At 40.1% G+C, this 23516-nt stretch overlaps 1 protein-coding gene across 6 annotated transcripts in view; it reads right to left on the bottom strand.

Annotated features, from left to right (window-relative positions):
- Nucleotides 1–547: 547 nt before the first annotated feature.
- The window catches only part of atp6v0a1a (ATPase H+ transporting V0 subunit a1a), a 34750-nt gene continuing 11781 nt past the window's right edge, over nucleotides 548–23516 (bottom strand). For 4 of the 6 annotated variants that reach the window (XM_034055485.3, XM_034055488.3, XM_034055487.3 and 1 more), the window contains exons 10-22: nucleotides 19678–19890; nucleotides 15693–15843; nucleotides 15187–15326; nucleotides 13875–14032; nucleotides 13406–13496; nucleotides 13156–13274; nucleotides 12206–12422; nucleotides 11468–11575; nucleotides 11106–11213; nucleotides 9098–9115; nucleotides 8288–8405; nucleotides 7713–7884; nucleotides 548–3058 (exon numbers count right to left, since the gene is read on the bottom strand). In XM_034055485.3, coding sequence (XP_033911376.1) covers nucleotides 2965–3058; nucleotides 7713–7884; nucleotides 8288–8405; nucleotides 9098–9115; nucleotides 11106–11213; nucleotides 11468–11575; nucleotides 12206–12422; nucleotides 13156–13274; nucleotides 13406–13496; nucleotides 13875–14032; nucleotides 15187–15326; nucleotides 15693–15843; nucleotides 19678–19890 — 1707 coding nt within the window. In that variant the 3' untranslated portion in view covers nucleotides 548–2964. The remainder of the gene's footprint in view (nucleotides 3059–7712; nucleotides 7885–8287; nucleotides 8406–9097; nucleotides 9116–11105; nucleotides 11214–11467; nucleotides 11576–12205; nucleotides 12423–13155; nucleotides 13275–13405; nucleotides 13497–13874; nucleotides 14033–15186; nucleotides 15327–15692; nucleotides 15844–19677; nucleotides 19891–23516) is intronic. The other 2 variants (XM_034055489.3, XM_034055490.3) reach the window with 1 other exon arrangement.

Here is a 23516-nt window from a genome sequence, read left to right as displayed (position 1 = left end):
GTCCAATGGAAACATATGGCATTTGAAATCAGTGGGCGAGGGACACACTGTTTTGATCGCATTACCATACAGATGCAAACTGCAATGCGTGACATTCTTTCCTTTAGCCTCTATTGTAATCTCGTTGCTGGGAATACATACATACAGCTTGCATGCATATGTTTAGTATGACAGGTTTATATCATAACCCTCTACAGGAGGCAGGCCTTTTAAAAACACTGTGTTTTATAGTTTCTAGGAAGAAGGAGAGGGCTACGTGGCACAGTGGATAAATGCTGGAGCCCTAGATTCCAAAATGTTGGAATATTCAGAAACATTCAGCACAAGATTGCCGCACCTGCTCCTCTGACTATTAGCATTTTGCATGAGGGGCCAACGAATCGGGAAGCACAGAAAAATGACAGGAAGGACCTACTTGAAAGCTCAAAGCTAGATATTGAGAAACATGTATTCAACATCATGAGCAACAGAATTGCCAAGAACAAAAGATGTAAGGGGGAATTGCATTCAATAATACACAAGAAGAAATGAAGAAACAACAAGATCACCCAGTTTTGTTTCCTTTATTAATTGCTAATACACAAACACGTCACTCACTATGGCCATTGAACCTTATTTCACTAAAGGGCTGTTTTAAGGAATGTTTTTTTTCTTCTTTTTAATCCCCAGGACTTTTTGAAGAGTGTTTGACAGTTTCTCTAAAACAAATCGAAAAAAGGGTTTTGTGATCTTGATTTAAATCGATCAAAATTGATTTAAAAAAAAAAAAAAAAAAACAGTCCTTAACAAAACATTATTTATAAAGTCCTTACAGTTTATGAATGGGACTCATAATTCACACAGATAACGTATAACTATTTTCCAGGGAGATATCATTCAACTGATAGAACTTATTCTTGAATAGTAGTGCAACCCATTTTACACAAACACTGTAAACATCAAAATAAATTAACATGTAAAACGCACTACACACACAGAGTTATCACAGACCACTTACACACAACAACAAGCTTACCACTGACTCGACAACAGCAGAATCTGGTGTATATTTACTATGGTTGATTGATTTCTTTTTTGAATAGAATATTGTGATATGTTTTATTGTTTTTATTTTTTTTCAAGAATAAAATCTGAAAGGGAATAGATTTCCTGTTCATTTTACGCTACATGTATCACGTTGAAAAGAAGAAAAAAAAATCAGCAAAATGCCTTTTTTGTTTATGGACTTATATATTTAATATCCATAAAGCATACAGTTAATTTGGACAGGTAGTTTTGTAGATAGAAGTTCTCAGTAGTTATTCACACTGAGTTTGACCAACAGGGGGTGCTACAGAGCAACAGTAATCCAAGTTTAGATTGATTTGACCCATCACAGATTGTTTTTAATGGAATGACTCAAACTGTATGCCACATATTTCCATCATTATATCGCAAGTACTGATATAGCATTAACTGTATCCATTTTAAAACGAGAGTATGCTGTCGACTCCTATGTAAACAACCCGCTTTTTTAAACCAGAAAACCAGTATTGAGACGATTAATCCCTATTAGCATCTTACATCTAAACCCATCTATCTAGCTTATTACTGAGTTTGTGTTGATGCTAGAACTGATTTCTATGCACCACTCCGCACACAGCAATCCAATAGATGGAATGAGAGGCCATAAATACCGTGGCATCTATTTCATACTCTTGAAATTCTTGCTACAGGGCGTAGCAAGAATGGCATGTTTTTGATCCCCTTGTGCCAATAAATCTAAAGGAACGGACTTGGCATGTGCAGGCTAAAATAAATCAGGCATTAAAACAATCACAAGAATAATTGCAGCTTCACTCAGGAACACAAACCTATTAGCATTGACCGACTTGAAGACAGTCCTAGATAGCACTGGTCTGTAGGAATGCAGGGTATTTGAACTCTAAAGAGAAGATCAAGTGTTGCTAGGTGAGACTCTGTCATGGCAAAAATACAGCAGGCAAGTAATTTTAAAAAAAGGTGCCACGTACACAATGATCCCGCTTGCAAGCCTGCAGCTTCAGAACTTTTCCAGATCTTGTGCTCAGCTTCACTCTTCCTGTGTTGTGCACTGCACTATGAACCTGAAGAGCCTGGTTGCCCTTGGTTTACAGACCCACTCCTCTTACTAGGTGAAGAGCTGTGCAATTAACTGGAGCTTTACTTTTTATTAGTATAACCACAAAGGATTTCCTTCAACCTCAGGCTTCTCATGCTAGAATGCTGACTTTAATAAGAGCCTCCCACAACTAGGAAACTAAAACTGCACGTTAACAACAAAATAAACGCCACAGGAACGCATTAGAGATGTACAGTTTCTATCTTATTATTACTGGAATTGTCCTGTCGTTCACAGGACTGTGTAGCGTAGCCATTCATAGTATATTATGTGATTATGGGCTCCATAAGGGTTCATGTGATTTGGAGTCATCTGAGGGATAACTGTACTGGGGGATAATTATGAAGTAAAAAAAAAAAAATCCTGCGTTTCCATATGAATAAAATGGTCCTATTTCAATGTTACCTTAATGACGGAACCCCATGTCAAGGACTGTTTCACGCATGGCTTGTCTTTAAATGAACCCAGTTTAGTTTGCTTGGTACCTTTCTTTCTCTTTTTACTTGTTTGCTTCTTAAAATCAGGGCTGTTCAATACGTTAGTGCAATATAACTGCAGCGACAAAAAAAAAAGGTTAAAGGTTAATCTTAAACAAATTTATATGTAACATATTATCAATCCACCAGTTCAGCCATTAGTGTTAATAGAAGGCCATTTAACTCCACCACAAACAAACGGAAAGTTGTATTTCGGACTACAGGTTGCTTGCCACTCATCGTTACTGCTTGGATGCACAGAAACACTGTCCCAGTCAAGAGAGCTACTGCATGATACACAAACACACATCACAACACATTTCAAAACACAGACGGGCTGGGATCCCATTAGTCTTCAAACCTCCCTTCAAGGATGCTCCCGAACGAGAAAGGAACAAACTTGAAGCCCTGGCCGGTGTAGAATTTATTCTGGAACTCAACCCTGCAGAAAGATAAGACATCGTTATGGATAATGCTCAGTAAAATACCACCTAGTGTATGCACTTGTACTGGAAATATTAATAAAGTGTGATCAATACCAATGTACCCATTTTGCAATGTTGTTTAAGATGTGTAGTAGCCCATACATTTTTTTCTTTCATATTTAAACAAGTGCTTTATATAGTAAGCACATGTTAGAATAGCTCTCTAGTGATTTTCATTTAACAAACGTATGTTATTATTATTTTATTATTATTATTTATTTCTTAGCAGACGCCCTTATCCAGGGCGACTTACAATTGTTACAAAATATCACATTATTTTTACATACAATTACATTAATTTTTACACATTATTTTTACATACAATTACCCATTTATACAGCTGGGTTTTTACTGGAGCAATCTAGGTAAAGTACAGCAGCAGTATCTCCCACCGGGGATTGAACCCACGACCCTCCGGTCAAGAGTCCAGAGCCCTAACCACTACTCCGCACTGCTGACATATTGCTTTAAACCAAACCACTCTTCCATGAAAGCCAAACTTGTACACTCCACTTTTTAGTCATAATCTTAACATATTTTTTCAAAATTTATTTTTATTTTTTATTTATTTAGCAGATGCCTTTATCCAAGGCGACTTACAGAGACTAGGGTGTGTGAACTATGCATCAGCTGCAGAGTCACTTACAACTACGTCCCACATGAAAGACGGAGCACAAGGAGGTTAAGTGACTTGCTCAGGGTCACACAATGAGTCAGTGGTTGAGGTGGGATTTGAACCGGGGACCTCCTGGTTACAAGCCCTTTTCTTTAACCACTGGACCACACAGCCTCCTCATCAAATAAAGATGTTGGCTGCACATCAGGGTGGAAAAAAAGAGTTTCCAGAACGCTGTTAACACTGACCCAGGGTCATAACTGAAAGTGAAATTTAACAGGCTATGGAAGTATGTACATTTTTTAAAAAATACACTACTCTACCGTGTTATCGAATCTTTTAAATACACATTTTTGTCTGGTCAGTCGTCGATACCGCAGCCGTATCACTGAAACCTTTTACAAAACAGTAAAGAAATTGGCACAAGAGATCAATAGTGCATTTTCAGGCATGATAAAACTAAACTGCAGCCTGGTTTACTTCGAAAGAAAGTTCAATAATAAAAAAGGATTCTATGTTGTTCTTGGTTCTCTGAGGTCTCTGAGGTAAATGCATTTCTAGTGCAATCACAGTTCTACAACAAAATGAAGGAACAGAGAATGGTGGAACTCTGCCAGTGTCTGGGTGAAGCAGAACCAAATAAGGAATGAAAAGCATACAATTCAAATTGAAAACAAGCCCTCCGAGCCTCAGCCTCTTCACACACACTGAGAAAGATTTTCCATTCTGTGCGCCTTTCATGAAACACTCCCAAATCCACATTTTATGGTAAAAAGTTCAGCGGTGTTAACTGTAAAGGCCTTTCTGCTGCTGTATATTACGCAGGTCAGAGAACGGATGACCCAGCACTAAACAGTTAAGGCTGGACATGAACCGAGGGATTCTGTATGTAGAATACAATGTCAAATGAAAGCAGCGGCCGCCAAGATATAGCCTTCAACAACTCGGGTGTCAGTGCTGTAACAAAGACAACAGCATGCAGATTAACTTCCTGTACACGGATCCTGGTGAGTGGTTTCCAAGATGAAGCCTCTAAAAAGTTTTAAAATTGTACATGTTATTGCATCTTGGGTGCCTCTGTCTTCCATCCACTGTGCGACAGTGTTTGTAGATCTGCAGGACTAATGTCTTCAGCAGAGAACATGTAAAGGCTTTTGCCTGACAACCCCATCTGTTGTGACTGGGCGCCTGACCACATTTCCATAAGTGGACTGTGATTCCTTTGGAAGCTAGAGAAATCCAAGTCACAAGGCAGGTGCCGGGGTGGTTGTGTAGGTCAGAGGGCAAATACAAAACGCTGCCGCTAATCACATCCAACATTCCCAGGCAGGAATGATACAGAGCTCCGTGCTCGGATTCAACCGGATTACTAACACGAATGCAACACGCATGACTGGCCTTTAATCTAGGACTCACCAGTAAAGAATTATCTATGCGTGTTCACTGTGCAATGCATAAAACACACCAACCATTTCATCGCTCAAGACTCGGGACACTGAGAAAGTGTAGTCAAAACGCCTGTCGAAGGAGTTTCTTTTAGTATTAAGAGAAAAAATCAAAGAGAAAGCGTGACAAGTACATTTTTTGCCTTTCAAGGAAGTGCCCAATCAAGTTAATCATTGTTCGCTATGCTTCTCCAGATTACACTGGCTGTATACAGCACCTGCCCTTGATAAGACAGGCAATGTGCACTGTAGCACGCAGTTCTGATCACAACGTGGTTCAAGGCAGGCAGTCTTTCAACCCCAGTGTATAAACAGAGACAAGAAAACATTTGGAATGTAACACCTCCAAGTAAATGATTACAGTACTGCTGGGTGATAGCACTGGCTTGTATCGAGAATGCATTCAGCGCTGGTAAAGTATTCTAGCAGTATGTTCTGCAGTTGCAGATACAAGTAGATTTAGCAGAAGAACTAAGTGGCTGTGTTACCCTTGTGATTTGTGTATTGCACACTGCATTTTACCAGGCTCCTGTTAGTTGATTCACAACTTTGCCCACAGAGGGCAACTCAGAACTGTAAACCCACTTGCAGTAAAAGCAAATGCAGTTCCAAAAACTCTTCTTTAGAATAGCACTATATGCTCCCAATCCATTACAAATTAATGCCATTTTAATAATGAATGGAATTTCAGACCTAATAACGACAATCTCAGTGCAGATTTATTAACATCTCGTCTCATGATCGAACACATTTTAATGCTGGCAGCTGCTGGGTATTACCAAGATCATAAAAATCGGGATTTGGCAACATAAAAATGTTTCGTTTTTTAACCCTATGCTACTCTCTGGATACATACACAGTAGATATGATCTTTACGGTAAAGCTAATAAGAAATGTTTGTCTACATGCCTTTGATGTTATTCCTTTGCTATGATTGTTATTAAAGTATTTGTGTTAAAAACTAATTAAGGTAAATATCATTGGGCTACGAGGGTGCAGAATGCATGTCAAAACCATTATTTGGAATATGAGGGAATAATTTTACAGATTTTACATAGAACAAATGATCTGAGGGAAAAGTATTGACCGTTCAAAGTGGTAAAATGCCAAGCCCAGTGAAAAGCATGAAAAATGGGAATGTCCCGCTACAACTGCAAATATTTAGAGAGAGGCGAGGTTAAGCACTGTAGGAGGGGATGCTGTGTGGAATGTGTTCCACTTTCAGGAGCTGTCATCAATCTTGTGTATAAACTCAGGCTCAGCAGAGAATGTGTGTCTTTAACCCTTGCAGTCCTGAATTATTTTTGTTGAGCTGAAGAATAAACTCCTTTATTGAGTATACAAGAGAACAGGACAACATATAATATTATATATTATCTATATATTATACACAATCCACTTGATATATCGCGGTTGTCGGGGTCCAGTACAAATCCGCTATAGATCGAGGGCCCCGATATAGCGAGAGACCCATAGAAAAACAAATAGGCTAACAAATAATGTACAACCACTCCCTCGTTTTATCGGGGGCTTCAGATCCAATATAAATCCTCTACACAACCCGTTTTTTCTCATTTTTCGTATAAAAAGCAGCACACCGTTTTAATTCGTACAGCGGACGGCAATTGCTTCTCATCAACTTCAGTTACCAATTTCATGAGTCTTCCTCTCCTTTCTCAAATGCACAAACCCGCTGCATTGAAAGAATCCATTCCCAATATAGGAGGCTTGTTGCTAGGGAGCGGACGTCACTGCCCTGTGACTTTTGCTGGTGCATTGCTGCCACATGTGAACACCTCGATGGCTAAAATAAAAAACGCTTCAGCAAGTAGATATTTAATTTGCTTTGTGTACATATGATAACAGTACGATATTAATGCTTTGTTTTTAATTGTTTTGTATATTTTTGTTTGTGATGTGCAGCACGAAATCAAACAAACAGTAATTCTAAGTGCCCATGTATATTGCAGCTAAGGCATACGCAGTTAGACAGTAAAAATGGGGAGCCGACTCCAGGACCGCAATATATCCGAATCCGCAGTATAGCAAGCGGCGATATAACGAGGGGTGGGTGTATAGATATATTTATTTTTTTCACACGTTAAGTTCACATGTTTCAAAATTAGAATCTCACACTTTAAAAAACAAATTAAAAAGACTTTCAAACATATTCCTAATGAACTCGTAATAGCAAATATTTCCAGACACATACACAGCTCTCAAGCACACACATTCCAGCCATTATGATAAAAGGTACAATGAACAGCTTTTCATGTTTCCAAGCTTTTCGTATCAAGCTTTATCAATGCTGCCTTATGAAGACCTCCTGGCTATCTTTAAGACAAGCCTTGTGATATTTCTTTAAACACATAGTTTTCCATTGAGCTAATGGAGACACCAACTTTATTGTTTTCTACCCTGTTGCGATTATATTAAAGAAATTTAAAACAACTTAACCCAACGATTACCACTTGCTTACCATGTTACCTCAACACTTGCACATGTTTCACAAGTTAAAAATGAAGAAGCAAGTGAAAATCTATTGCTCACCAGTGCAGACGGAGGGCGTGCAGGAAAGCAGACAGGCCCTCCATGATTAGCAGGATTGCAATGGTCAGGGTGGCAAAGGCAGCGAAGATGAAGGACAGGATGAAGAATCCTGCGTAGCTGTTGATGCACAGGCCAATGCTCATGACCATTGTCCACAACACTTCAGACAGCTCTGAGACAAGGCGAGAGAGAGGGAAGGCAGAATGTCAGCCAGACACAATGGGTTAACAAACCCAATCCATACTTCCCACTTTCTTGCAAAAAAACACGGTTTGAAGGAAGTTAATATGCGCTCCCCTGACTATGTGACTCACCCTGCACATCACGCGGTTGTGCCGTTACCTGGGGGGACCCCCTGAGACCCCGTGCAGGGATGGAAATAAGACTAGCATTGCATAGCAGTTTCTCCCCATTCCAGGTATCACTATGAGCTTGATGAGCCTCAGTGTATAGGTAACAAGCTCAGGTGTGTCTTATTAAACTCGGAAATCAGGACTGGATCAAACTACTGTGCAATGGGAGCCTTAGTTCCATCCCTGCCGCGTCTGACTCATCTTATCCCTACTGATACTTACGTGCGTGAGCCAGGCTGAGAGCCCACAGCCGCAGGTAGGAGGCAGTGTTGGAGATGCAGCCCAGACAGTATTCAATGGTATGGATGGCCTGGTGAACGGCTGCATCAGCAAAGTCAAACTGCAATGAAAAAACGAAGCGGCTTTATAGCGCAGTCAAAACCAGCGTTCTCCAAGAACTGTGAAACAATAGATTACCACAGTAAGGCTCATAGTGGGCATTATCCACTTACTAGGGTCCAGTATGTGGAATAACTTCTCATTATGTTCATGCAAAGATGTATTCCATTGTGGTAAACTGTTCGGAATGTACATGTAGCCTTCTTTATCCCAATCTATCACAAGCTAAAATAGGCCACTATAAACACAAGAACCGGTGCTAATGATTGAACCGTGGTGTTCTATGCACGGGATGACATCTGAACACAGGATAAGAGGTATTGGAATTTTGGCAAATAATGTACTGTGATTGGTTGATTTCTGACATGCGATTTATAATGTGCATAATATATAATATTGCCGGACTTAAAGGCCACCCTGAATAAATGTTTTCCTACTTTCCTCTTGGCCAGCCCTGGCGTTCTTTATACACTGCCAGCCCTATGTGGAATTATTAATGTGCTTTCATGGAACAGGTCAAATATCTGAGTCACTACTGCTGTGTCCACACCACCCAGATCATACACACACACTCTCGCTTGTTAGTGGAATGTGCTGATAGGAAAAGTTAAGCAAAAAGTAGGAACAGGCCAAACAAGACAGACACACATGCAGAAAACAAACCAAAAATAAAAACCGTGCAATAACTCTTACCACTTCAACATCTGAAGGCTTGGGGAACAAAATAAAGGTTTTTGTTATATTTAGTGCAATGTACAGAATGCAATGAATGAGAACAACAGTTATCAAACATGCTATATAAAATAACACAATGGTACAGTCTGAAGTGGAAAACAAGTAAAGGACAGCACAAAGGTTAGGAAAACCATGCTGCCCTGGTACTGTCAAGGGATAGATATCAGATATGCACATACTGTAAGGTACTTGAAAAAAGATCACATGTTTGTCGAGGTAGAAGTTTTTAAAGTGTTTGAGAAAACTAGGTGATTATTTCTGTGAAGCTTATACTTTACTGTTGTCAAGACCTGCCTTCTCTGAATTCCAGTTTATTTCTAAGAGAAAGAGCAACCTGAACCTGAAATAGTTAAGATAAACAGCTTTTCTTTCCATGGTTGTCAAGCCCTGTTTACTTCTTAAAAACAAGTAATGTATCATTTCAGGAAGTAAACAGCTTCCTAAAATGAGTCATAATGAATCTCATTGTTTAGGGTGTGGTCTCAATGGCTGAATGGGGCTTTTATTTAGACAAAACACATGGAAAATGTGATGTTTAGGCAACTGGTTTATCCAAGCTTGAATCCAAGTGTTTATAATGTGAGTGGTTCTAGGTTACGTTGTTCTAATACTGAGTTGTTATTTTTATTATTATTATTATTATTATTATTATTATTATTATTATTTATTTGATTCTCCAGACAAGCTCAAAGCCAAGTGATTTAAAGAGAAATGATATTAACTAAAATTATCGAAAGAGAACCCAGAACTACTCAGAATGATTGCAGACACCATAAAAATATAAATACTTAATGAAGTGTTTAACTCTTAAAATAACTGCAATTCAAATGCAGGGTGCGGCAACAGTAAAGACAACAGAATGCGTGTATGTTTTTTAAAAATGCGATTTATGTTCATAATCACAGTGTTCTCCAACACCTTCATCGCTAACATATAATGGCTTGATGCTCTAGTGGTAAACTTTTAAGAACCGAGCTTGAAGCGTTTCATCAACATTTGCACGTCAAATTCAAAGTCTGACATATAGATGAAACATCAGCCCAAACGTTTAAAAGCTTGCCAAGCAGTGTAAAAGAAACAGCTTGATTACTTTATATAGTAATCAGACACGATTCAAAGAATCAGGAAAAGAACACAAGTGCTTTTAACAGCAGCAGTACTCAGTTTCTTGGTGGGTCACAAATATTTTTTGCCTGAGCAGCACTTTTCTACAACCGAGAAGTTAAATGATGTTACATTTACACTAACACTGAAACGGATCAGCTGGTAACTGGAAACTTCCATTTCCAAAGGATCAAAAAATTGTGAGCTGTAATGCAGTTTGTCATGGACTTTTAATGAACATTATGGGTTGAATAGAAGTTTTTATTTCTAGCATTTAAAACTGAGCAATCAACAAAAAGTTACAGCATCCCTTTTTTCTTACTGTAACGCATGCATGAGCTCTCTAACCCTCCCTCGCAAGGTGAAAAGAAAAGCTAGATTCTAAAGCTTGTGTTCTGTAGTCGAAGCTTGATCTCCTTTAAGCAGCGGGACTTTAAGCATGTGACACTGCACGCAGAGCCGGCGTTAGACTCATGGGGCCCTGGGCAGAGGCTAAGTCGTGGGCCCCTCTTTACCTTCCTCCTCCCACCCGCACATCAGATGACTTCCACTGCTACTCTGTTTGGAAAAGGACTTTCACATAAGTAAATAAACTTAAAAAAATTCTGAATGCAAACTGAAAGATCAGTAAGCTTAATTATTGTTAAGTACCTGTTAAAATGAAATTATACCATTTTATATTAACAATTGAACTACACTATGGCACTTTAAGGTGACATATGCGCTACAATTTTGAATTTTTGCGTTATTTATGTTTTTCACTACTTAGCCGACTGTGGCCTCCCTGTGGCCCGGGGCCCCGGATAACTGCCCTCGTTGCTGGCCCCTGAAACTGGATCCGGTTGCATGGCTCTGTACTCACCTCGTTCTCGTCATCCGAGTGCGTGGAGAGCTGATCATGCTGAATGATCTCTGCGTCTTCTTCAGTAGGTCCGTTTCCCACACGGATCCCTCCAAACTTTTGGGTTCCCTGTTAACAAGAAACAAATCGAATGCAATTGTGCCTTCTGTACACTCTAGACTTTAACAGAAGTTAAAATAAGCCTTACACAGAAGATCGATTAAATCTGCCTGTTTTGATCATCAGGAGCTATTCTCCATTGACTCCCTATTATTCTGTTTGAAATGTCATTGTAGTAATAATGAGGACGGAGAAATACCATAGTAGTTATATCCCAAATAAGCAATTACACAATAAAACTTTGGTCATGTTAAGTCACTTACTAGATGCTTTTTCCTCAGGTATTGATGTCTCAGCACCAGTGGTTTGACCACCAGCATCCACGGGACACACAATAAAGCCACAACCACCAAGAAACACTGCAGCCCGACCTGTTAATTTAAACACAGACACAAAAATAACCATGATGCATTAGAACACATTTCAGCTTCATTAGCCAACACTGTACTTGTTTAGAAGACTCGTTAATTGGAATTCTGAATTAAGATGCATGTAACAAAATAAAACAAAAAAGTACTTTATACAACACTGATATCCATAGAAATAATCTGATTATTTAAGATATAGGAGGTGTTGGTCCAGTGGTTAAAGGAAGGGGCTTGTTACCAGGAGGCTCCCGGTTCAACCCTATCTCAGCCACTGACTCACTGTGTGTGGCCCTCAGCAAGTCACTTAACCTCCTTGTGCTCCGTCCTTCGGATGAGACGTAAAACAAACAAGGTCCTATTGTAAGTGACTCTGCAGCAGCAGTTGTGATGCATAGTTCACTCCCTAGTCTCTCCAAGTCACTTTGGATAAAAGCATCTGCTAAATGACTAATTAATGAATAATGCATAATTCATAATATTGGCTTATGTCAATACTGTCTTTTTGTTGTTTGAAAGGCTGTTTTACTGTTCTGTTTTCCATAGCTGGTAATAAGAGAAAGGGTATCATGTTTAGGTCTGTATGCTGTAGTGAAGCAGGTGACAGTGTATTATTTGCGCAGCTGTGTTTTGTACCTGTCCTGAATACAGCATCTTGTTGGTCTGATCGCTGTAGTTGAACAGGAACATGTTGATGAAGTGGATGAGCAGGCTGGGAGCATCCTTTGATGTAAATGCATCGTAGGCGCCCCACTTGTAAATGATAAGGATGACCAGGTACCCGAACAGCGTGGACATGAAAATCATTTCGGGAATAAAACCAAGGTAGATGTTCAGGGGTTTCTTAAAATAGCTAGAAACAAAAAAGGGAGAAAAAACCAACTGAATCCATTTGCAAGCACGGATACTGTATTATAAAAAGTATTATGAAGTACCAAATTCTTTTCTGAAAAATCAGAACACAAGCTGGCTGTATTTATATTCTAAATCAGTTTCTTACAGAAAAAAAATTGGAGTCCTTTGTTTTGGCTGTGAACTGCTGCGTCCTATTTTGAGGACAGTCAAGTTAGAAGCGCCCGTAATCACAGCAGTGAAATTTCACACCGGCTATGAAGCTCAACACATAGAAAATGGAGTCTATTATGTATCATTTTTAGGCTTCAGTTTCTTATTTATATTGAGGCATCATAAAACAATCTGAGGGGCTATATATGCAGAATTATCAGTTACATTTAGACTTAACTTTTGCGGTTAACAAAATCATAGTATAGAATATTGTTAAAGACAAAATGTAAATAACAGGTGCCAGTGAAAAATGCTCCAAAAAATTACAAAGCAGCCTGTCCTCAAACGAGGGGTAAAGCTCCAAGGCATGACAATCTATTTGAGTCTTTTTATTTTGTCCAGTTATTTTATCCCTGTTTTTCTCCCCAGTTTAGAATTTGAATTATGTTCCCTCACCGCGGCAATCTCCACAACAGCCCACGATGCAATGCTTCCCGTAATCACCAGCAAGATTTATCTTGCAAATACGAAATACCTGTGGGAGGTGTGATTTAAAATACATAACAAGAGAAATGACTTACAGGTGATTGAGTAGGCTCAGGGTTACCCCAAACAGCATGTGGATAATACCCACAATAACTGACATCTTCATTTTGAAGGAGTTCAGGAAGGTCAGTTTATTGGTAGCGATATTCCAAATCTGTAACAGACAGGTTATGAGACTTGCATTACTGTGATGAACTGCAAACTTCTGAGTGCAGAAAAACTAATTTCAAGGATATACAGTTTCTCTTTGAACACTGTCAACTAATGCATGTGATGAAGACTTACCGGGTCTATTCCAATGGGATACGGTCCATTGAAGACTCCAGGAAGGGCAGGGTCCAGCTGAAGCAAGCGGTTGTTTTTCAGAATTTCATCTCTGCAGAGAAACGAAAGTAAAAGAACAAACATAGTATGAACGAAAAGTTGTGATCCGACCTTAGTTTTACCTTTTAGCAGACTTTGTGTATCTTGAACGTGTCTCATTTCTCCTGAAACCCTCTGGGCGCGTTAAGTAAGTGAGCCGCTCACAGCAGCACGGTGAAAGAACCCACCTAACGGCATGCTCAATCCCACTCTTACTGAGCAGCTCAGAGTGCTACAGAGCAGATTTCATCGGTGATCCGAGGTGAGCGGAATAATTCACGCTCAGAGCCGCTCAGGTTACTTAACACACACTTTAAATCTTCACGTTCAAGCAGAAACAACAGGAACCTCCCAATGATACCAGGAAAGAGCAGATCATCTACCAACTTACGTCCAGTTTGCTTTCGTGAACATGGGCCGAACACTCCAGCCTGAGCCGAACATGTTGAGCGATTTGGAGAAGCAGTCGTTGTAGATGAGCCCCGTGTAAATGGAGAAGGACCCCATCAAGAGGATCATGTAGCGGCCGCTGAACACCGTGTTGAACATCTGCATTAGGAAAAGAGAAAGAATTATGTATGTGCGTAACACAATTCCCCTGCCACAGCTGTGCATACAGAATTAGAACAATCAGTAACACAACAAAGTAGACTCACATTGGGGGCGTTTAATTTCCAAAACTTTACGATCGACTCTTTCACATATATATATACCGGTATATATACAGCGCTCCAGATAAGCCAATTATAGCCTGCCTGGAAATTGCCAGAATCTGTGCAAAAATCTTAGACAAGTTGCATTTTTCTATGATGCATTATGAGCATCAACAATTTACTCAAAGCCTCCACTAGTGTTTTCTACTATTATGACAACCTTGACTTGCATAAAGAAGGAAAAACATTGAGTGAAATAGCTTGCATCACTCGATTTTCAAGGTACGGTATCCGAAGCATAATCAACAAGTACAGAGAAACATCATCTGTAATTGACAAACCCAGGACTGGAAGACCCAAGGAGCTGTCTAACAAGGATGAGCAATACTTGAAGATAATATCCTTAAAGAATAGAAAGAAGACACGCGTTGAATTGACAAAAGAACCGGCAGAAGTCACAGGTGTCGTTGTCCATCCATCAACAGCCCAAAGCACCTTTGACCATTGTTCCATAGTCCAATTTCTGTGTACTTGTGCATATTTTAGCCTTTTAGTCTTGTCCCCCTTTCTTAACAGAGGTATTCTTACTGCAACACATCCTTTAACTCCTGATTTCAAGAGTGACCTTCGTACTGTTGATCTGATGGACAACGGTCCATCCAATGCTTCGGATACCACACCTTGAAAATCGAGTGATGCAAGCTATTTCACTCAATGTTTTTCCTTCTTTATGCAAGTCAAGGTTGTTATAACAGTAGAAAACACTAGTGGAGGCTTTGAGTAAATTGTTAATGCTCATAATGCATCAGAGTAGAAAAACGCAACATGTCTAATTATATATAATTTCACATGGTTCAAACGTTTAGACAAAATTCCAATCGTTTAACATCTGGATAGAGTTTTAGATGCAGAAACTACCAGCACCCCTAACCTACACCCAACCCATGGAACAGTATGAGAAAGACGGGATTCAGTTTATGTTCTCAAACAATGTGATCCTGGTGATCGCGATTGTGATACAGCAGCTTCTGAGCAAATTGTGGTCAATACCTCATTATCATTTTTTTGCGAGAGGATACGGCTTTCCCTGAGCACCAGCCACACCCCGAAACAGGTCAGCAGGATGCCGTGACCGAAGTCCCCAAACATCACAGCGAACAGGAACGGGAAGGTGATAATCGTGTACGGAGCTGAAACAGGCACAAAACACAAGTGGTGCTATATAGAACACAACAAAAATACTGCCCTACACACATTCTGTACACATTCTCAGTAGCAAGAAACGTTTACGCTAATCTGTCTGCCAGGATTATAAGACTTGTGTTCAGTATTGTTCCCAGGGGCTGAAATTAGGATTCTGATATTACGGAGTGGAATTTAAACAATGAGAAATGTAAACTAGTTCAGAAATAAGAGAGCTGAGATCAATCGTTTTGAATGTTCGAATACAGGTATCAAACGTAATTTACTAACGAAAGAAATATATCCTAAAAAAAAAGAAAAATTGAATACCATGCAATGCCATGTACGACCCATAACACAAATGATGCCGTTACCTGGGTTGATCTCCCTGTAAGTTCCAATGCCGTAGGCATCAACTATGTTCTGAAAGCCGGCAGTGAATTTGTTGGTTTTGTTGTACGTTGGCGGTGTCTGCTTGGTCTGCATTCTGTTCAGGATGGAAGGAACCGTGGAGCCACTACTTTCCTGGATGAAGAAAAAATGCATATAGTGACTACAGCCAAGGAGGATTGGAAGCATGCACAGCTACAGCCAAACGTTTTGCATCACCCCATAGAAAAAACTAATTTTGCTTCATAAAATCGAATGAAACCTGTTGAATAATGTTACATTAGCATACTGAATTACATACCGCTTGCAGTTTTCTGAAAAACTGACAAATATAAAAAAAATTGCCATTTTGAAATGCATGAAATACTGTACTACTATTATGGCTTCCGGTAGACTTTTACGATAACGTGTAGTTACATGTTAATTTAACATGTAGTTAAATTGCAGGGTAACAAGATTCTGGAATCACAGTGAAAGGATTCCACCTGTCATATTATGCAACATTGTCCCAGTTCTTAGAATGCGCTACTGAATGCACACGTATGGTGTTCAAACAATAATTTCTTGGGTCTTACTCAATACCTCGTGTTTCACCAATGCTTCGAACTGACAGATCGGGCCAGTCTTCATTGTTGAGCAAGCTTAAACCCACACTTGCAGCCAGCATTTTGTAACCTGCATCTGGATCAATGCAGGTTTCTTGACACGGAAGGAAGATTTCCTAAGCTTTCACAATTAGTCTTATTAAAGAGTTAAGAAATCTGCACATGCAAACAGCAGGTAACTGAACTCGCACTGTTAAACAGTGGGATTTTGCTTGATTAAGCATTGTTAGTAAATGAAACATATTTAGGGTACCACTAAACATACAGTGCCTTGCGAAAGTATTCGGCCCCCTTGAACTTTGCGACCTTTTGCCACATTTCAGGCTTCAAACATAAAGATATGAAACTGTAATTTTTTGTGAAGAATCAACAACAAGTGGGACACAATCATGAAGTGGAACGAAATTTATTGGATATTTCAAACTTTTTTAACAAATAAAAAACTGAAAAATTGGGCGTGCAAAATTATTCAGCCCCCTTAAGTTAATACTTTGTAGCGCCACCTTTTGCTGCGATTACAGCTGTAAGTCGCTTGAGGTATGTCTCTATCAGTTTTGCACATCGAGAGACTGAAATTTTTGCCCATTCCTCCTTGCAAAACAGCTCGAGCTCAGTGAGGTTGGATGGAGAGCATTTGTGAACAGCAGTTTTCAGTTCTTTCCACAGATTCTCGATTGGATTCAGGTCTGGACTTTGACTTGGCCATTCTAACACCTGGATATGTTTATTTGTGAACCATTCCATTGTAGATTTTGCTTTATGTTTTGGATCATTGTCTTGTTGGAAGACAAATCTCCGTCCCAGTCTCAGGTCTTTTGCAGACTCCATCAGGTTTTCTTCCGTCCTGTATTTGGCTCCATCCATCTTCCCATCAATTTTAACCATCTTCCCTGTCCCTGCTGAAGAAAAGCAGGCCCAAACCATGATGCTGCCACCACCATGTTTGAGCTGTGTTGCTTTTACGCCAAACATAACGTTTTGCATTGTTGCCAAAAAGTTCGATTTTGGTTTCATCTGACCAGAGCACCTTCTTCCACATGTTTGGTGTGTCTCCCAGGTGGCTTGTGGCAAACTGTAAACGACACTTTTTATGGATATCTTTAAGAAATGGCTTTCTTCTTGCCACTCTTCCATAAAGGCCAGGTTTGTGCAGTATACGACTGATTGTTGTCCTATGGACAGAGTCTCCCACCTCAGCTGTAGATCTCTGCAGTTCATCCAGAGTGATCATGGGCCTCTTGGCTGCATCTCTGATCAGTCTTCTCCTTGTATGAGTTGAAAGTTTAGAGGGACGGCCAGGTCTTGGTAGATTTGCAGTGGTCTGATACTCCTTCCATTTCAATATTATCGCTTGCACAGTGCTCCTTGGGATGTTTAAAGCTTGGGAAATCTTTTTGTATCCAAATCCGGCTTTAAACTTCTCCACAACAGTATCTCAGACCTGCCTGGTGTGTTCCTTGTTCTTCATGATGCTCTCTGCGCTTTAAACGGACCTCTGAGACTATCACAGTGCAGGTGCATTTATATGGAGACTTGATTACACACAGCTGGATTCTATTTATCATCATTAGTCATTTAGGTCAACATTGGATCATTCAGAGATCCTCACTGAACTTCTGGAGAGAGTTTGCTGCACTGAAAGTAAAGGGGCTGAATAATTTTGCACGCCCAATTTTTCAGTTTTTTATTTGTTAAAAAAGTTTGAAATATCCAATAAATTTCGTTCCACTTCATGATTGTGTCCCACTTGTTGTTGATTCTTCACAAAAAATTACAGTTTCATATCTTTATGTTTGAAGCCTGAAATGTGGCAAAAGGTCGCAAAGTTCAAGGGGGCTGAATACTTTCGCAAGGCACTGTATATACACACAGGCATTGTAGCAACTTTATAGAATATGTGCATGCACACATCAAAACAGCATAATACTGTCAGTTAAGTAATTATATTAAGGGTAGCTCAGGCACCTGAGTTTAACACTTCCAGTTACAGAGGATATAAAATACTTCTTCGTGTAACAGCAATCAATGAGTGAAAAAGGACAAATAGGGACACATGCCAGAGTTGTTCATTTCTTTACTCATGAACTGATCACTGCTGAGTTACCCACAAAGAAGCATTGTTGTTTTCTGCGTGATTGATTGACTGTTTATTTTGGATGATAGGTTTAATTAAATCATTTATTTTTGCTTCACGGAACAAGGGAAACTCGAAATTCTTGACCAGGCCGTTATTGTGAGGTCAATGCTACAAGTTGGAAATGGGTAAAGTAAATACACTTAGGACCAGCTTGGTTTAATAGTCTAATTTGATTCTGTTTTCATGGTATCCTTAGCCCATCAGTGAAGCTTAAAGCATCCTTCTAAAGGCATAAAGGCAAGTGACATGTGTGTTATGAATCACCCAGTATTACATTAACCAAGGGAACTAGAGGTTAGAGTAGACAGTTTTTCTTATGATTCACCCCACTTCACTGTACTACACATTCCTGAAGTCTAAATTTCAGGCTCCTTCAAAATCATGTAAACTATAACCCTACCAGGTGGTGTCTTTCACAATCATTTTGCTTACGAAGATAACATGATCCCTCCCAGCTATTACTGTGACTTTGACTTATGTAGGCCCACTTTTAAGATTATTTTTCATACTTTGCATTCCTTTTTATAATATAGACAAATGTATTTCTGAAAATATACCCAGTGGTAGTTCCATTAAAGGTAAAAGACTTCCATAGTTGATACTGCCTTTTTGGCCGTCACTTAGGCCGACCCTTATCTTATCCTTTATATACACACGTTGTATATATATATATATATATATATATATCCTCAGGGGTCTGTCTGTGTGGAGTTTGTTTTCCTTGTGTTCACATGGGTTTTCTCCGGGTACTCCGGTTTCCTCCCACAGTCCAAAGACATGCTGGCTAGGTGGATTGGCCTCTCTAAGTTGCCCCTTAGTTGCCCTGTGATGGACTGGCGTCCCGCCTTGCACCCTGTGTCTGCCGTGTTAGGCTCTGGCTCACAGCGACCCTCTATAGGATTAAGCGGTTACAGATAACGGATGGATGGCTGTATATATATATAATATATATATATATAGTTATTTTTTATATTATATCATTAGGTCATAAAGTGTCTACTTAATCAACAGCAGGAGTCGAAGAGGTTTTTACTAATTTCAAAATGCTTTTGTCACGGACGGTAATGTAGCTAGTGCCAGGGTTAAAGTCATTGCTCAGGCAGTGTATTTTTTTATTTTTTTTTTACAGCGAACAAGTGAGGTACAAAAGCTTATAATTATGCATTTCTTTGGGGTTACCAGTGGGGAACAATTGACCTCCAAAGCCACTGAATGCTGTACACTTACGGTGCCTCTGCGGAGAGCAAACTGAATGGAGTCCAGATCTGTGACCGGACACCAGACCTCAGCGATGAGGCACTTCTGAGTGACGTCGATGTTGCACAGGTTCAGGGTGTGGTAGATAGCCTTCATTTTCCTCACTTTGATGAACCACACTCGTGTTGTCTTGGCAGCAGCTTGCAGGACCCTCTGGCGATGGTCCTCCGTTTGATTTAAGACCTGAAATAAATAAAGGGCTGTAAGGGGACTGGCAAACATATACCCCGGTTATCCTGATTACTTCATTGCCACCAAGCTGGAGTCCTGATCATTTGATGTCAAAGTTCAGGTCTATATTTTGCACATTGATTAAACCAGGAGCTGTAACTGGAATTGGATAATTAAGACCAAAGTAATGCTAAAGGAGTCGCTTCTAAACCAGTACAGGTATCAGTTTAGTGCAGGAGTCTCCAGCCCTGGTCCTGGACAGCCCATATCCTGCAGGTTTTCTAGGAGTCACCAATGGATAAAGACCTGGAACATGTTAATCTTGACTAATTAAGCCAATAATTGGTCCAATTAAGTAACAGAGAGCTCGGTTGAAACGAAAAACCAGAAGACTCTGTAGCTCTCCAGGACCATGGTTGGGACCCCAGGTTTAGTGTAACTTAGTTTAAAACCACTACTAAATGTTTAGCCACTCAGTAAATGATTAAGCTAAACTCATCTAATAAAAAGCTCAACTATGTTGTTTTGTGCTCTACAATCAGAGCAAATTGTTGTTAGCCAAACTGGTCCAGACATGAAAAAGAAAAATGTATCATTTAATTAAGACTCGAGCCCCATTCTCACATGATTTCTGGCAGGGAGGATTTGAACCCCCCTCCCTGCCAACACTATACTTCTTTTGAATGTACTTGTTATAGCATTAGTATGGCAGTTTGCATAGTAAAATAGACAGTTCCAAAGAATCTTAACCTGTACAGAAATCATTAAGACATTCAGTAAAGTCACTTTCAAACAAAGTTCAAGCTCAACAGAAATCAGTAATGGGTATGCCCACCACTGGCATCGATGACGGCCTGACATCTCCTGCCCATGGATCAAATCATGAGCCTGGATAGCATGCCGGGGAATGGCAACCCACTCTTGCTCAAGTGCCTGGAAAACTCCTTGTAACGTCTGTGGCTCGGTGACGATCTTCAGATCTGGTGATCGAGACGGCCAGGGAAGTATTTGAACATTGTTCTGGAAAGCTGTGGTGGCCCGGGCTGTGTGCGGTGGTGCATTGTCATGCTGGAAAACGACGTTACAATGGTTCATGAATGGGATCACATGAGGCCGTATGATCTCATGACAATAGCGCCGAGCTGTCAGGTTGCCCTGAACATGAACAAAGTTGGTTCTGCCACTGTCTGAGATTGCCGCCCACACCATGACACTCCCACCACCAAATCTGTCAACCTGTCGCACGCAGCTGGCAGCAAAACGTTCATGACGTCGCCTGTATACCCGGGCTCTTCCATCTGCACGTTGAAGCAGAAATCTGGATTCATCACTGAACACCACTTTTCTCCATCTGTATGGGCCATGCTCTGTGATTATGACATCACTGAAGTCGTAGTCGATGATGTTGCAGTGTAAAAATCACTCCTCGAACTGGCTTTCTTGCTCGGATACCTGCCTTCCGTAGGTGGTTTCTGACAGTCTGGTCAGAAATTCTACGCCTGCCTGGTAATGCAGATGTTGTAGAGGTTGCAGTGGTGAACCTGTCACGTAAATGACGTAGGCATATAAGTCTGTCCTGGGCTGCCGTCGTCACACGTGGTCTACCGGATCTTGGGCGGTCAAGTGTTGTTCCACGTTGCTGGTATTGATGCCAAAGTCGTCCTATAGCGCTCTAGGAAACATTCAGACGCTGTGCCACGGCGGACTGAGATTCGCTGGCTTTCAAATGTCCAATAGCATTATTCCGTTGAGCCTCGGTAAGTCTAGGCATAACTTCAAATGTGTCTACAGCGAACACCAATAAGACATGCAAGCTGAGAACCCTCCACTTTTATAGCCACATCTCGGCTTGTTGCACATGCAGTGAATGCAAATGGTGTTCATTTTGGGAATATTCACCTGTTTTGTCATTTTAGCGTACGTCATGCGTTTTCGATCCTGACGATGTGACACTATCAGCAAAACATGTTTAAATAAAATACAATTCTTTTGATCAAGTTTTGCTGCAATTTTCAAGAGATTGAAGAAACAAATATCTGCTATGCGTTTCTTTTTTTGAAGGGTTATATTGTACTGGACCACCGTAGACCAAAATAAAACGTATCAATTTTATCCACACTGTTTATTCAAGGTTATTAAACTATTGCAAGACTATTGGCTTACACAGTGTCACGTGATGAAAAATAGTTTATGCCCACAATCCAGCCAACAGTCACTCTAGCAGTTAATAGTCCAAAGACAAGTGCCCTCTTACACCACAGGATTAATAAAACCAATATTGACTGCAGTTTTCACCTGTTCCCCGTGGGTTGACCAGTGAGTAATAAAGCCCACTGTCAATTTAACAGTTTTCCATATAAGCCTCAACACCAGTTAATACTGTATAATGACTTTTATAATTTCACCACCTTTCTTCACGATGCATGCCCACACACGGAGACGTGAAAGCAAGGGTTTACATACTGGGTCTTGCCGACCAGTTACGCAGAAAATGCAGTTTAACAACCTTCTAAAATATTAAACTGGAGTTTACCTGACACCAGGCAACGGCTGTAACTGATACAGGTGTTGGGGGAACGCACAAAAGCAGCTGGCTAATTGACCCTTAGCTGAAATTACATGTCCAAAGAGTGATTCACTCTCTCACTGACTCACTCACTCACTGAGTGGGAGACCATGGAAAGTATGCAGGGAAGATTTCCCCTCAGGGGAAGAATAACTGGCAGACTTATTTTGCCTGATAAGGAGACGTGCTTTTGCAATCCCAGATGCAGGCGTCCAGTAAATAAGGGAAAATCTAAAAATGATTGTGGATATCATCATTTAATGCAGCAGTGTGGAGTAGTGGTTAGGGCTCTAGACTCTTGACCGGAGGGTTGTTGGTTCAATCCCCAGTGGGGGACACTGCTGTTGTACCCTTGAGCAAGGTACTTTACCTAGATTGCTCCAGTAAAAACCCAACTGTATAAATGGGTAATTGTATGTAAAATAATGTGATATCTGTATAATGTGAAATAATGTATAATGTCATATCTTGTAACAATTGTAAGTCGCCCTGGATAAGGGCGTCTGCTAAGAAATAAAAAATAATAATAATAATAATGCTGTTTCTGCACTTATGGATTTTTGGCTATAAATGAGTCACTAAGCATATCTTTGGGGCAGTCTCTTATAAATATTAAGCAAATTCAGAGGGTGCAAATTATTCTTCGGTGAACAAGATTTTTAATCACAAAAGCCACTTTGCCAAGCTTATAAAAACCCATCTCTAACATGGCACGTCTCCTTAGTTTCCTTTTTTAAATATTTATACAGGGGGCTTTATATAAATGTGCCATTCTTAAAATCAAGTGAATAAATACCCCCAAATGATTAGATAACCCCTGCTTAGACTTATATACTGTGATTCATCTCATAAACTCACAATTATAAACTTTTCGGGGACTAAAACAAACTTAAAAGGCACCTCTGTGAAAAGCTCCAGTTGTTAACAATAGTCCTTATTCACTAGCCAGAAGTCTCCACACCCTGTAACTGTGCTGCCCAGATGTTGCAGCGAGATAAAGTTAGTGACCTTCCTATAGCACTCTGCAAAGTGCGGTTCTTTGGATGCGCTGGCGGAGGCCCAGCTGGTAACA

The sequence above is a fragment of the Acipenser ruthenus genome, chromosome 33 (genome assembly GCF_902713425.1).
Source record: "Acipenser ruthenus chromosome 33, fAciRut3.2 maternal haplotype, whole genome shotgun sequence".
Lineage (NCBI taxonomy): Eukaryota > Metazoa > Chordata > Actinopteri > Acipenseriformes > Acipenseridae > Acipenser > Acipenser ruthenus.
Note: the sequence above shows the minus strand (reverse complement) of the source record. Positions and strands in the feature narration are given on the sequence as shown.